We start from the raw sequence: 14092 nt of genomic DNA, 5'->3' as shown, positions 1-14092 counted from the left end.
GTCCAGTATACACCTTTTGAAAAGCAGTTGTTAGCTGCATATTGGGCTTTGGTGGAGACTGAACAACTGACTCTGGGCCATGAAGTGATATTAAGACCTGGAATCCCAATTATGACCTGGGTAATGAGTACCCCAGCTTCTCACAGAATTGGACATGCCCAAGAGGCTAGTATAATCAAATGGAAGTGGTATATTCAAAATAGAGCGAAAACAGGCAAAAGCGGAGTCTCTGCTCTACATGAATCTGTAGCAAACATAGAAATTGAGAGGAATGACACACCCCCTGAGCCAAAGCAACAGTTGGTAAAGTCCACTGTAAAGTGGAATGAGGGATATGATGTATTAACTGAGGAACAAAAGAGACATGCATGGTTTACTGATGGGACAGCAAAATATTTGGGGCAAAAAAGACATTGGAAAGCAGTGGCCTATAACCCATGTACTAGAAGGACTTTGGAAAGTACTGGGATAGGTGCAAGTAGCCAATATGCTGAACTTATGGCAGTATATCAAGCCATCAAACTAGAACAAGGAGGACAGTGTCATATATTCACTGATTCATGGGCGGTAGCTAATGGGTTAGCTACATGGATGCCCATGTGGAAAAATGAAAATTGGGAAATTCATGGGAAACAAGTCTGGGGCAAAGAATTATGGGAAGATATCTGGAACATGTCTTTGGTCACTGACTTGTCAGTTTTTCATGTAGATGCTCACGTGGCCCCCACCACACCAGAACGTGAGTACAATGCTCTTGCTGATCGACTGGCAAAGATTGCTACTGAACATATTGTCCCTACTTTGACAACAACTGATGATCCGGTATTAGCAAAATGGGTCCACCAAACAGCAGGCCATTTGGGGGTCCAGGCCACACACCAGTGGGCACAAGATCGAGGTATTGGTATCTCTCATTCACTGTTAAAACAGATAGCAGAAGACTGTCATATATGTCAATTGGAAAAGGAGCGAACTGTTCCTCGGGTAATAACTGGAGAGATAGCAAGAGGAAAAGTCCCAGCCCAAATCTGGCAAATAGATTATATTGGTCCACTACCACTGGATAAAGGATGCAGATTTATATGTACTTGTGTTGATACCTATTCAGGTGTACTAGTAGCTTGTCCTTATAAGAATGCAACCCAGAAAAACACTTGTAAAACTCTAGATCTCATAAGCCTATATTATGGAACCCCAATGCAGATTCAAAGTGACAATGGGTCACATTTCAAAGGCAATGAAATGAAGAAGTATTGTATACTAAACAATATAGAATGGATATATCATATTCCATATTATCCAGAAGCATCTGGGTTGATTGAAAGAATGAATGGATTACTGAAAGGACAATTGAGGAAGTTAAGTTCCAATAATTCATATCAACATTGGAAGGATAATTTGTTCATGGCTTTGCGTAATTTGAATAATAGACCATTGGGAGGAAGTACACCTCTAGCCAGAATGATGACCCCCAATCTGCAAATTAGAAAACAACAAACACACAAGATCCCAATTATTGAGTATTGGACCTTGAGGCCAGATGTCCCAGCACCGTATCCAGGACCACCTGGTTCAATGGGGTATGATTTACATTGTTTAGAGGACTTTTGGTTGGACAGGAAAGAAATAAGAAAAATCTCCACTGGGATATGCATAAGAATCCCTAAAAATCACTTTGGACAGATTTTACCCAAATCAGGATTAGCAGCTCAAGGAATACATGTATTGGCTGGAGTAATAGATTCTAATTATCAAGGAGAAATTGTTGTAACATTCCAGAATTTAAGTGAAAGGCCCATACAGATTCACAAGAATGATAGGATAGTTCAAGTGATTATTGTTCCTTGTAAAACAATGCCACTTGTAAAAACTGACCCTCCTTCCAAAATAACTGTCACAGGAACTGAAGGATTTGGTTCTACTGATAGAATAAAATCAGGAGCTAAAGTATGGGTAAAACGGAAGCCAGATGATCTTCCAAAGGCTGCAGAGATTATAGCATATGGGAGGGATAACACTGTAACTATTGTTTATTCTGGAGAAGATGATTACAAAATTGTACCCTTAACTCATTTATTCTACCGTGAATGAGGCTACGATAGTCTGGTTATTGTCTCTTTGCTTTTTCTTGATTTTTTGTTTGTTCACCTTGTTTGTTAGATTTGTTTCCACAGGCTTGGTACCCTCCATCTGTAGATGCCTGATAGCTTAAGCTGGATGTCACCCCCTGTCTGCAACTGTGATGTGTCACCCTTGGACCTGGCATCAAGCATATTAAGAACTGACCTCTCAAATGGGACCCCTTAGGACAGGGACAGCTCTACATCCGATTTCAGCAGCAAGTAGCCATAGAAGAAGAGATCTTCACCCCTTACCACAAGATTTTGGGGCCCCATTTGTTCGGGGTGGGGGGAATGATGGGGAGCTTGTGCTCAAGCGCCACCCTAAAATATGGTTTTCTGTGTTTATTGTGTGCTATTCTTGTTATATTGTTGTGAAATTTTGTTGATACCAGTTATTCCTACTGTATTTTTGTCAAGTAAGGGACATGAAAGATCTTGGGGCCGAATGTAAGGGTTATGGGATTTAAAGATCTTCCATGCCCCGTTGGACTTGCTGACGTAGCAGGAAGGGGCGGAGCAAGAGGAAGCGGAAGCCAAGCAAGCGTTCCTTCGGTGGCTGGCGGTGGTGGTGACGGCGGCAGCAGCAGAGGCAGTGGCAGCGCGAAACCCTTTTTGAGTTAGAACTGCTGAGGACTTTCTGCTAAGGACTCCTGCTGAGGACTGCCAGGGGCCGGAGCTGCTGGGAGTGCTCTTCCAGGACGCTGGGTGGTTGCTGTGAGTGGGGAGAGGAGGACCTTTGCCTGAGGTAGCCTGTTCTGTTTTAAAGGCTTGAAAATGTGGGTGCTTTCTACTTTATCTACCTGTGCCAATGTCATAACTACTCTGATGGCTTTCACTTTCTGGTTTTGGGACTCAGTCTTTTGGTATCTTAATAAATTTTCTAGTTTATTTCCTCATATGGCAAACATGACGTATTTTCTAATGGATAATTATATCAGCATATTTGTAATCTCTATAGGCATTGTGAATATGGCATTGCTGATACACCTGTATTCTCATTTCTGTCATCTTAGACTGGTTCATGTCTGAAACCTACTAGCTATATGACCAGGTCAAGTCGCAACCCCTCTCTTAGTTTCCTCATTTATAAAATTAAGGAGTAGGACTAAGTCAGTGGAGACAAACGCAATAGGGACCACTAAACAGTGGGTGACACCGCCCCCTGGTGTGTCCTGGAACAATGGCAGGGGGCAGTAGTAGCCTCTAGTGAAATTGGGGGACATTGAATAAAAATAAGGCGGAGGTGGAAGCATCAGGAAAGAAGAAAAGATTAAAAAAACCACCAAAATAACTTTGAAAAACCGTTCATACATATTTTATCTGTTGGATAACAGAGTTAAAGTCACAGTGATTGCATTATTCTCCAAATAAACACACAAAATGCAAGTTACTGTATAACCAATCAGTGGTCAAGTTCACTGACAAGTCTTAACAAGCAAGTGTTGCAGGTGAGTGTGTCGAGTTTTGTGGGAAAATCTGGCATGGATCGGCAGGAATATGTGCTTGTAACAACTTGTTTACAATATTTGGTTACATGATGCAATATTGCATCATCAAAATTTCAATGTAGGAAAAAATCCCATAAATTTATAATAAATTATTAAATCTAAGATGTATGATTTAAAAAAATTATATTTTTGAAATGAAGCTATTTTCAAAAAAGCCATTAAAAGGTTAAAGAAAGTAGATTTCCAGGATGTGTTGAGTAATTACTAAGATATACATAAGGACCTGAGGGCTATATATTGACTTAAAAAAACATGTATTAATACTATCTGTTTTATTGTATTTTTATTTAAAAAAAATGCTTCCCAGTTTCACTGAAATCTAGTTAGGGTCACCAGGGAGAAGGAAATGGCAAAGCACTCTAGTATCTCTGTCAAGAAAACCCTAACTGGGGTCATGAAGAGTTGGGCACAATTGAAACTAATTAACAACAACAGGGTCACACTCAAGAATGTTGTGGACTTTGTGCTTGACATCTCTGGACCAGATGACCTTTAAGATTCCTTTCAGGTCTAAATTTTTGTCCCAGTGATCCTATGTGAATCTTAACTTCTGTTAAGGAAGATAGCAAATTCTTTCTAAGAGGATCTAATAATAGCAAACGCTTATTTAGCTCTTACCAGGCACTAAGCTTATTTCATTTGATCTTCACAACAACCCTAGGTAGTAGATACTGTTTTTATCCCCATTTTACAGATGAGGAAACTGAGGCCAACAGAGGCTAAGTGACTTGTCCAGGGTCATATAAGTGGTAAGTGTCTGAGACTAGATTTGAATTCAGGTCTTTCTGACTCTTGAGTCTGGCACTTTATCTACTGTGCTGCCCCAAATGAGATAATATTTGTAAAACTTGATTAGTATAGTCCCTGAAATATAGTAGGTGTTATAAAGGTGTTTATTCTATCTCCTCATTCTCTATGTATATTTCATGAACTTTTCTCAGAGAGGTAAAGGTTTTTTAATAGGCAGATATTTATGTATTAATTTCTCAATTTTATACTCAAAGAATCCTGATTTTATAACTGTTCTGCGTACCCTTCCCTCTCTCTTTCACTATATCACTTTACAATGCACATCATACCCCTCCATGCCTTAATGGACTATTCTTCATGTACTGCTTTGGCCAAAAACAATCATCAGCTTGTGGTCAAGCATCTGGTCTTGAGCCTCTCTTAACTTGATTGACTGGCCCTTAAACTGCAGACACAGTATATTCTTTGGCCTATATTTGAAAGCTTTATGGATTGGTAGGGCATATCTAAGCTCATAGACAACTGGCCCAATTTTTGAGAATATCAGTTCACCTCCATGCCTAGGATTTTAGTAGAAGTATACACACATACACATATATGTATGTGTGTATGTTTGTATATGTATATGTATATTTCCAAAAGTACTGACCTTAAGATGAGGAATCTGAATCTCTCAATGAATTACCAGAACCTAGGCTTGTCAATCTCTAATAGTCTATCTATAACTGAACAATCATTTATCAAATGTTTATAAATCCCCTGATTTGCACCATGGAGGATACAAAAAAAGTTGTCTTTGTAAAATGAATTCTGGTAGGTGCCAAACCACCAAACCTACTTCCATCATTGCTCTCATAGCTATTAATTAGGGGAGAAATCATTGTGGGGAAGAGGCCCATCTTCCTCATCAGAAACAGGCAGAATGGCACAAGAGCCCTGGCAGTGGTAGTGTCTCCCAGACCACTGAATCTGTTTCCCTCCCAACCCTCACAGTAATGATGGAAAGGAGGCCAGGTACCCCTACCAACTATCAACCAACTACACACAAGGTAGGCAAGCCAGGCTAGCTGAAGTAGCAAGGCATCCTGAGGGAGAGAGATAGGAGGCAAAATGTGCCAGAGAAATCACACCACTATCACCACTTTGACCATCATCTCTCCTTAGACCCTGATGGAGATAGTCTAGGACCCTGAATCCAAGAGTCTTCAGGAATAGCATTGCATCCATTCTAGTGTCTTCAGTCATCATCCTGAGAAACAACTGCTGTGCAGAGGTAGCCTGGCAGCTGCTCCTATAGGTGCTACAAATAGAACCAGAGAGGCGGCTAGGTGGCACAGTGAATAGAGCACCGGCCCTGGAGTCAGGAGGACCTGAGTTCAAATCTGACTTCAGACACTTAACACTTACTAGCCATGCGACCTTGGGCAAGTCACTTAACTCCAATTGCCCAGGCTTCCCCTCTCAAAAAAAAAAAAAAGCAAAAATAAATCAAGAACAAGAAAGGAAAATTCTTGTCACCAAAAGTCCTTGGCACTGTTAAATAGTTCAATATCAGAGAATCACAGGATCAGTGGAAATGATGTTAAACAAGACAACAGTAGCATCTTCTTTGCCTCTGTACCTTAAAGACCATGGGACTTTATCATCTGACACATAGCAGAAACCATATGTGTTGTCTCCCCCATTAAAATGAGACTTCCTTGAGAGCAGGAACTGTCTTGATTTTTAGTTTGTGTCCCTAGCACTTAGCACTTGTATTTTACACATAATAAGCTCTTAATAAATGCTTCCTTGATCAATTTATCCATTCATTTTGTTCATTCACTCATTTATTCAGAATGTGGTATATTCCAAAAACATATTTGTAAATCAGTCATTTGGACATTGACAGACATTTTCTGGTAGGAAAAACGTGATAAATGGTGTATAGGTTTCAGAACTAATTTTACTAATCTGAATTTTGGGACCTGGAGCAGTGGGTCATGCAAAGGAGAGAGGAATGAGGAGGAAAAGGGTTTACTTCCTCTTTTCTTGGCACTGGGACAACCTAAAGAAAAAGTCTGAAAAAGGTGGAGTTTCATTGGGGGAATCTTTCCTCCTCTTCCTGTTTTTATGGCTTGTTTTTCTGTTTTCTTATGATACCTGGTCTCTCTTTCTCCTAAACCACTCTTCCCCAACCCTCAGTCTCTGTGATATCCCACTCAGTTCTGCACTGCCTTTGTTGGGGATAGTAGTAGTGGCAACTGTTTGTCTATATGAATTGATAATAAATTGGACTTTGCCTATGGTTTTATGCTGATTCACGTACAGTATTAGCCTCACCATTAATCTGCTTAACAATATTTAGTAATTGTCATATTGTTATTCAGCTATTTCTGTCATATCTGACTCTTCTTGACCCATTTGGGATTTTCTTGGCAAAGATACTGGAGTGGCTTTCCAATTCCTTTTATTTTCCATATGAGGAAACTGAGGCAAGCACAGTTAAATGTCTTGTTCTGGGTCACAGTTAATAAGTGTCTGAGGTCAGATTTGAACTCAGGTCTTCCTGACCCTAGACCTGGCACTCTCCACTGCACCACCTAGCTGCCCTCAGTAGCTGTCATGAGAGTCCCTTAAATAAAGTGTTAAAAAATGTCATGATTTGAATCTCTTGGAATTGGTAATCTGAGGATGTTGTAGCTATGCTCTTAAATAAGGGTTCACATTTGGTAGTCCTCTCTGACAACACCCTTCTGTTTTTGTATTATTCTCTGGACATAGGGTATGCTCAGCTCTGCAACACCAAAGTGGTTTGGCAAGGGAGACTGGATACTTCGACATTGACAATACAAACAGGGCTTTGAATTCCACACAGATCATTTCCTTCCCACAGCTAAGCAGATGGAGGATGTACTAAATCAGGGGTGGGGAACCTGTGGCCTTGAGGCCACATGTGGCCCTCTAAGTCCTCCAGTGTGGCTCTGTGATTGAATTCAAACTTCACAGAACAAATCCTCTTAATAAAAGGCTTTATTCTCTAAAACTTGGATTCAGTCAAAAAGGTCTCATGTGGCCTTGAGGCCCCAGGTTCCCCACTCCTGTAATAGATAAAAGATGGAGATAATACAGTGATCCCTCTGACTTGGTTCTGCTTAATCTTGTTTGATTTGGGGCATTATATAATGGAAAGAGCTTAGACTGGGAAGGAATAGGGTAACAGGTTCTAGTCCTGGATCTACCATTGGCTTGGCATATATAGTTTTTGACAAGTCACTTCCCTTTATCGGGTCAGTTTTCTCAACTGTAAAATGGATATAGTTATGCCTGTCTTTCCTACCTCATGGAACTGTTGTGAAAAAATGAGATGACAGGGGGCAGCTAGGTGGTGCAGTGAATAAAGCACTGACCCTGGAGTCAGGAGGACCTCAGTCCAAATATGACCTCAGACACTTGACACTTACTAGCTGTGTGATCTTGGGCAAGTCACTTAAGCACAATTGTCCTGCCTTCCCCCCTCAAAAAAAATGAGATAACAATGTGAAAGTATTTTGATGAAAGTCAAGGGTTCAATACTAAACAAATGTGAGGTGATTACATTAATTTTATAGAGGGGCTTATCAAATTTGAAACTGAAGCTCCTTAGGTATCCATGAGGGGTCTAACCTTTACCCTCAAGTCCCAGAACTACAGCTATTGCTCATCTACTCGAGCCTATCAAAATCATTCTTTAATCAGCACTATGGTTTACTATGGAGCAATGTGAGATGCTTCATCAACACATTCCATGAGACTTCTGGCCAGAGAAATTAAGATCTGATTGACTAATATTCAAGAACTTCAGTTATTACAGAGCAGTGCAGTGTAGTCCTACCCCACTGATTTATTTTAAATATAAAAAGACATTTCCATTATGAATTACAGTAAGTTTACTTTCACCATACCTTTTCATTTTTACCCTCTCTTAAATGTCCTTTTTAAATTCTTTTTATTTTTAAATTTTATTTATTTATTTTTAGTTTTTAACATTCACTTTATAAGATTTTGAGTTCTAAATTTTCCCCCCTCTCTTAACTTCCCCCAACATGGCATGTAATCTGATATAGGCTATACATGTGCAGTCATATTAAACATATTTCCACATTAGTCATGTTGTGAAAGGAGAATCAGAACAAAAGAGAATAAACATGCCCTCTCTTAAATTTCTTCTGGATTTATTCAGACGTAAGTTTGAATTCTAGCTCTGACCTTATTTCATTCATTCATTCAACTCACACTCACTGAGTACCTATTTTATGCTCAAGGCATTATGTTAGATTATGTGGAGGACACAAAGATATTCAAGACAGTATCCTTGCAAGTCCTTTTCGGAGTTTCTATAATATATGAGTTTTCCCTCACTCTTTTAATAAGTGAGCCATAGGAAAAGTGTTGGAAAATGATAAGAGAGTGAGCATTGTTTTCTAACCAAGGCAATAGAATATTCTTATAGCCTTTACTCTCTGAACTGCCCCATGAATTTCATAGTAATCCTTACTTTCTGGTCTTTAGGACCATTCCCCCCTCCCCTCTCCCTCTTCCAGAGACCGTGGAGCAAAGTCTCCCTCTTCTATTATTTTAAAGTATATTTGTTTGCTTGTTGTCTCTCTTCACCACCCCCATTAGATGGTGAGCTCCTCGAGGGCAGAGTCTGTCCTCTGCCTCTATCATCATCATCATCATCATCATCATCATCATCATTATTAATGTTAGAACTTAGTACGGTGTCTAGCACATAGTAAATACTTAACAAATGTTTAATGACTGACTGACCAAGTTTTTTGTACTATCTATACAATTCTGAACTCTCTAGTCAATTCAGCTAATTCACTGTACCAAATCAAGCAATCAAAGAGATTGTTTTGCATCATTAAGGAAATATAGTACATTGGAAAGAGTAACTATTCTAGAATTAGAGGACTTACTTTCGAATTCCATTATTGACACTTTTTACTTATGGGACTTTGGGAAAGTCATTTGACCTCTCTAGACCTAAGTTTTCTAATCTGTAAAATGGGGGAATAGGAATAGATAGCCTCTCAGATGCCTTCTTGTATTAAATCTATGACCTTATAATGATTGGCAATAGTATATTGTGGTGGTGGTCATAGTATCATACAAGTGGGAGAAATCTTAATGTTCATGAAGTTCAATCTGCTTATTCTAGAGATAAAGAAATTGAAGCCTAGAGAGGTTGTCACTTGCTCAAGGTCACACAGGTAAATGTTAACCAAGGTGAGATTTGAAACCATGTCCTCTGCATGTAGATAGCTTGTATTTATCTATATTATGCTCATATAGATGAGATTATATGCAACAGCAAAAACATATGAAAATGTGTAAAACCAATACTATTTTTGAATTCTGGAAAGAACCCAAAAGAGAATCTTAAGAATCTGAAACAGGCACAGGGAGAGAATTGGAGAACACTAATGTCCCATAAGAGAGAAATGAAGAATACCCATAATTCATAAGGAATGGCATACTCACAGGGGTATAGCTCAAGGAATCTGTCTGGCTGACTGGAGGTGTTATTCTGCTGGAGACATTGCTGCTTAGTTTCATAGCCAACAAAAAATCCAAATAAAATGATCATGGAAAGCTGCAAGCATATGGCCACAAGTGGGAATTTGAACCTCATGTTGGTATCAAAGAACAGTGGCATACTAAGAGCCTCAAGGACTGCAGGAGCTTGATAAAGAAAAAGGAGGCTGCTCTTTGGGTTGAGCTAGTCTGCATGTTTAGGACATCCCAATGACATGGCAAGAAAAAACGTTAGAATAAGTAAGACCAGTTTAAGTGTCCCACCCACTAGGGAGGAGCACATTTCTGTAATCTGATTCTTGTTCCAAACATTGATGTTCAGTCTATGCAATATGTCCTGAAAGAAGAGGCATGATGATAAAAATGTTCTTTTTCACAGGTATATGAAAGATGCTAGCAGATGTTGACAAACTGGATTATAAGGTGAAAAAACTGCTCAGTCATGCAATGTACTAATTTCAGTTGTAAATAAAATGCTAATGATTTTCCTTAATTGTTTCTATGATTTCTAAGAAGAGAAAATGACCTTGATTACACAAGCCATTACTCATGATCTGAAAATGATAGCGTCAGTTTAGAGGGGGAGTTATAGAGCTAAGCAGTGTCTACACGAATGGGTAGTAGAAAGAACATGAGACAAGGTGCCAAACCATTCAACATCACCATTTTAATTCCTGCATCTATCCTGGAATTGTTCTCATGGTGTGGAGGAGGCCTGAGTCTTGTGAGAAAGTCAGTACTGGCATTTCACAACAAGTTCTGGCAAGAAGCAATCCTTCTAAATAAGATAGCCCTATTTTCCAAGGATTCCATTGAGGAAGGAAATGAGGGACCGTTAAGAATAACTATAGTCCAAGAATACTATGAGTTTAAGAAATGTTTATCAAATTAACATTGAATAGGCATGCATACATGACAACGTGTAACAGATAGTAATGAGTTTTCTTAAAAGAGAGGCAATTTCTACTGTTTGTGACAAAAAAAAAATAAAGGCAGTTTAATGGCTTGGGGTATAGAGCTCAGGGTCTGGAGTGAAGAAGATCTGAATCCAAATCTAGCCTTAGACACTTAGTATTTGTGTAATCCTGGGCAAGTCACAACCTTTGTTTGCCTCAGTTCCCTCATCTGTAAAATGGGGATAATAATATCACCTTTCTCCCAGGGTCGTCGTTAATATCAAATGGAATATATTTGTAAAATGCTGAGCATAGTGCCTAGCATATGATAAGCACTATATAACTCTTATTATTAATATTAATGGAAAACTTCAATTTAATGAAATGAATATATATTTAGTGACTACTATGAACAAAGCATAGTGTTAGAATCAAAAAGTTATATGTACAAGCAAGTATACACATATACAAATGATGTTTTGATTTTTAGGCTTCCCAGTGACAAAACAAATCATGGGGATATTACTAAAATTAGTAAATCTGTACTTGCAAAAACTTATATATTGTTAACCTAAATTTATGTTATCAGAGAGACATGGGCAGTACAGTATAGTCCATAGTGAATCTGGATTCACATGACCATGGATAATCTATCTAATGTCCCTGAGCCTTAGTCAGCCTAGCTTCTTAAGACTCCCTAAGTTCTAGATCTATGGGCTATGATCTATGTGTAGTTGAAAGGTGTTCCTGTGCTAATAAAATCATAGGTCACTGATGTAATATAAGTTTATACAAATCAAATCACAAAGATATCAGGAGCTTCTAAACAACACCCTGCAATTGACCATTATAGTTTTAGGTACTCAATAATGAAAGCTCACATTTGCATAAAAAAATCTTTAAAGTCACTAACCCCATGTTACAGATGAGGACCCTGCAGTTTAAAGACACACAGCCAGGTAACAGTTTTCTGAATTCAAGTACATTGCAGTTTTTAACACCATACTACCTTCTTACTACATATTAGCATCTGATGACTCAGTTTCTTTATGTCACACTAGTAACTCACTGATCATTCAAAAGTTGCCAACAACTCAAAGGCAGAACATTCTGCATCTCTAGGTGTCCAAATTATGAATCTCTAGACAGTTTAGAATTGAAGCCTCAGGAACTTTTTATTCCATTGTAGTAATATAGATTTCTTCTTTCTCATGGGAATCATCTTCTTATTAGATTCTATTGAGGAGTCATTAGCATACTTGGGTATACTCTGGGATGAGAGAAGTTCTCTCTCTCTCACACACACATACAAATGTATATTCATACACACGCACATATATATATGCATATATATAATTTTGTTGGTATATTTGGTTTTTAATATCACCTTCCCTTCCTTCTTCTATCCAGAGAATTATCACTAATAATAAAAGAATAAAAGTCATTCAGCAAAATTTATACAGTGACTGAATTTGACAGCATATGTAGTATAGTACACCCGTAGTCTTCACATCTACAAAGGGGAGAAAGTATATTCTCATATCTATCCCTTGAGGTCAAACTTGGTAATTATAATTACATATTTTTTCTCTTTGCAATTACATCATGGTAGTCAATTGTATATATCATTTTACTGGTTATGCTTAGTGTAACTGACATCAGTTCATGTCTTCCCATTCTTCTCCATATTTAATGTTCAGCATTTCTTATAGCACAGTTATATTCCAGTACATTCATGCAGTACAATTTTTTTTTGCTATTTCTCAATCAGCAGGCATCTACTGTTGTTGAATCTATCAAGGAATCTTAACTCATCTTAACATATGTAAGGGAGATCTATTTGTAGGAAACCAAAAATTTGCTGTACTATAGAGTCAAATGCTTTTAAAAAATTAACATAGCAATAATTGACATTTTAAATAGCATAAAATTTTTTGGGGGGTAAAGGAATTTGTCCCACTGATACATATGTATATATATGTGTGTATACACATATATGGTTTTTATATGTATATATTATACATATTATATGATATAATATGTAATCTATGTGTATATGTATATATATATACATATATATACAAAATCTCCTTTAATACTAACTTCAACCTTGTGAGGTAGGTAATATAGGTGTTATACCCATTTTACTGATGAAAGTTAATGAATGAGAAACATTTAATAAGCATTAACTATTTTCCAAACACTCTAGTGAGGCTGAGAGATTAAGTAACTGGTTCATGGTTTCATAGCTAATAAGTGCGAGAGGTATGATTTGCACCCAGGATTTCCTGATTGCAAGACTCACACTCTAACCACCAAATTGCATCCTTCAATTATAGACTGCAGCTAGGACACAAAAAGACAGCGGGAAGTTGTGAGATTGGGGGTGGGAGACAGTTTATAGAAGAATTAGATAAACTAGATAATACTAAAGAAAAAGACTCTTTTATTTGGCATATTTAAGAGAAAGTCTATGTGGCTTATTTGGAGACACCCAAAGCTAGAAGTGCAGAGGGGCTTGGCAGGGACAACAAAGAAAGGATGCCATAGAAGCACCCACTCTTCCAATTAAGGGAAACTGCTGACACCTCCAAAAGAGGGCAAGACTACAGCAAAATATTTTGATAGAACCTTGGTCCTATGAGAGTCTACTGACAGGTCGTCAAACATTTTTACTCTAAGTTTATACTAGTTCAATAGGTAAGATTCCAGTTCCAACCTATCTTTCCAGACTTATTATCCATGTGACAGAGTATTGACCAAGAGGGGCTTTGATGATGTACAACTTTTCTGCCTGATGCCAACCCACATAGAAGCTTGGGAAGCCTACTTTAGGAAATATGTGATGGTGCATAATAGTTTCTTCTGTCTTTTTGTTTTTATTCTTCCCCAATACTAGGTAAATGAGTAACAGTGATGGAATGAACTGGAGAACTTTGAAAGGTTGGAATAGCAAACAGAGTCTACAATATACACAGAAATCTCGTTCTGGGAAGTAGTCTTCTTGAATCAACCCATCAATGGATTAATGCAGAAGCTGAGATATCTTGTCTTGAAAGCAAGGGGGCAACTTGTCTATTGGCAATGACAAATTCAGTAGTGAACTTGGTAGGATGAATGCTAAGTTTGAACCCACTCTCTCCAGTGATGATGATGGTAGAAGAGAGTGCCCTGGTGCCAGAGATGTTTTTGTACTTTGGTTCTTGCCATATCCTTTAGCAAATATCCCCCTGTGAAATGAAATTATATTGTT

General features: G+C 38.2%; 1 protein-coding gene across 3 annotated transcripts in view; it reads right to left on the bottom strand.

Annotated features, from left to right (window-relative positions):
- The window catches only part of RHAG (Rh associated glycoprotein), a 50335-nt gene extending 40180 nt beyond the window's left edge, over positions 1-10155 (bottom strand). For 2 of the 3 annotated variants that reach the window (XM_069065771.1, XM_069065772.1), the window contains exon 1: positions 9890-10155. In XM_069065771.1, the coding sequence (XP_068921872.1) occupies positions 9890-10064 (175 nt within the window). In that variant the 5' untranslated portion in view covers positions 10065-10155. The remainder of the gene's footprint in view (positions 1-9889) is intronic. The other variant, XM_069065773.1, reaches the window with a different exon arrangement.
- Between the last annotated feature and the right edge of the window lie 3937 nt (positions 10156-14092).

Source organism: Petaurus breviceps, unplaced genomic scaffold (assembly GCF_028583685.1).
Source record: "Petaurus breviceps papuanus isolate PSGF00001 unplaced genomic scaffold, PetGlider_PUasm1.0 90701, whole genome shotgun sequence".
In the NCBI taxonomy this organism is placed as follows: domain Eukaryota; kingdom Metazoa; phylum Chordata; class Mammalia; order Diprotodontia; family Petauridae; genus Petaurus; species Petaurus breviceps.
Note: the sequence above shows the minus strand (reverse complement) of the source record. Positions and strands in the feature narration are given on the sequence as shown.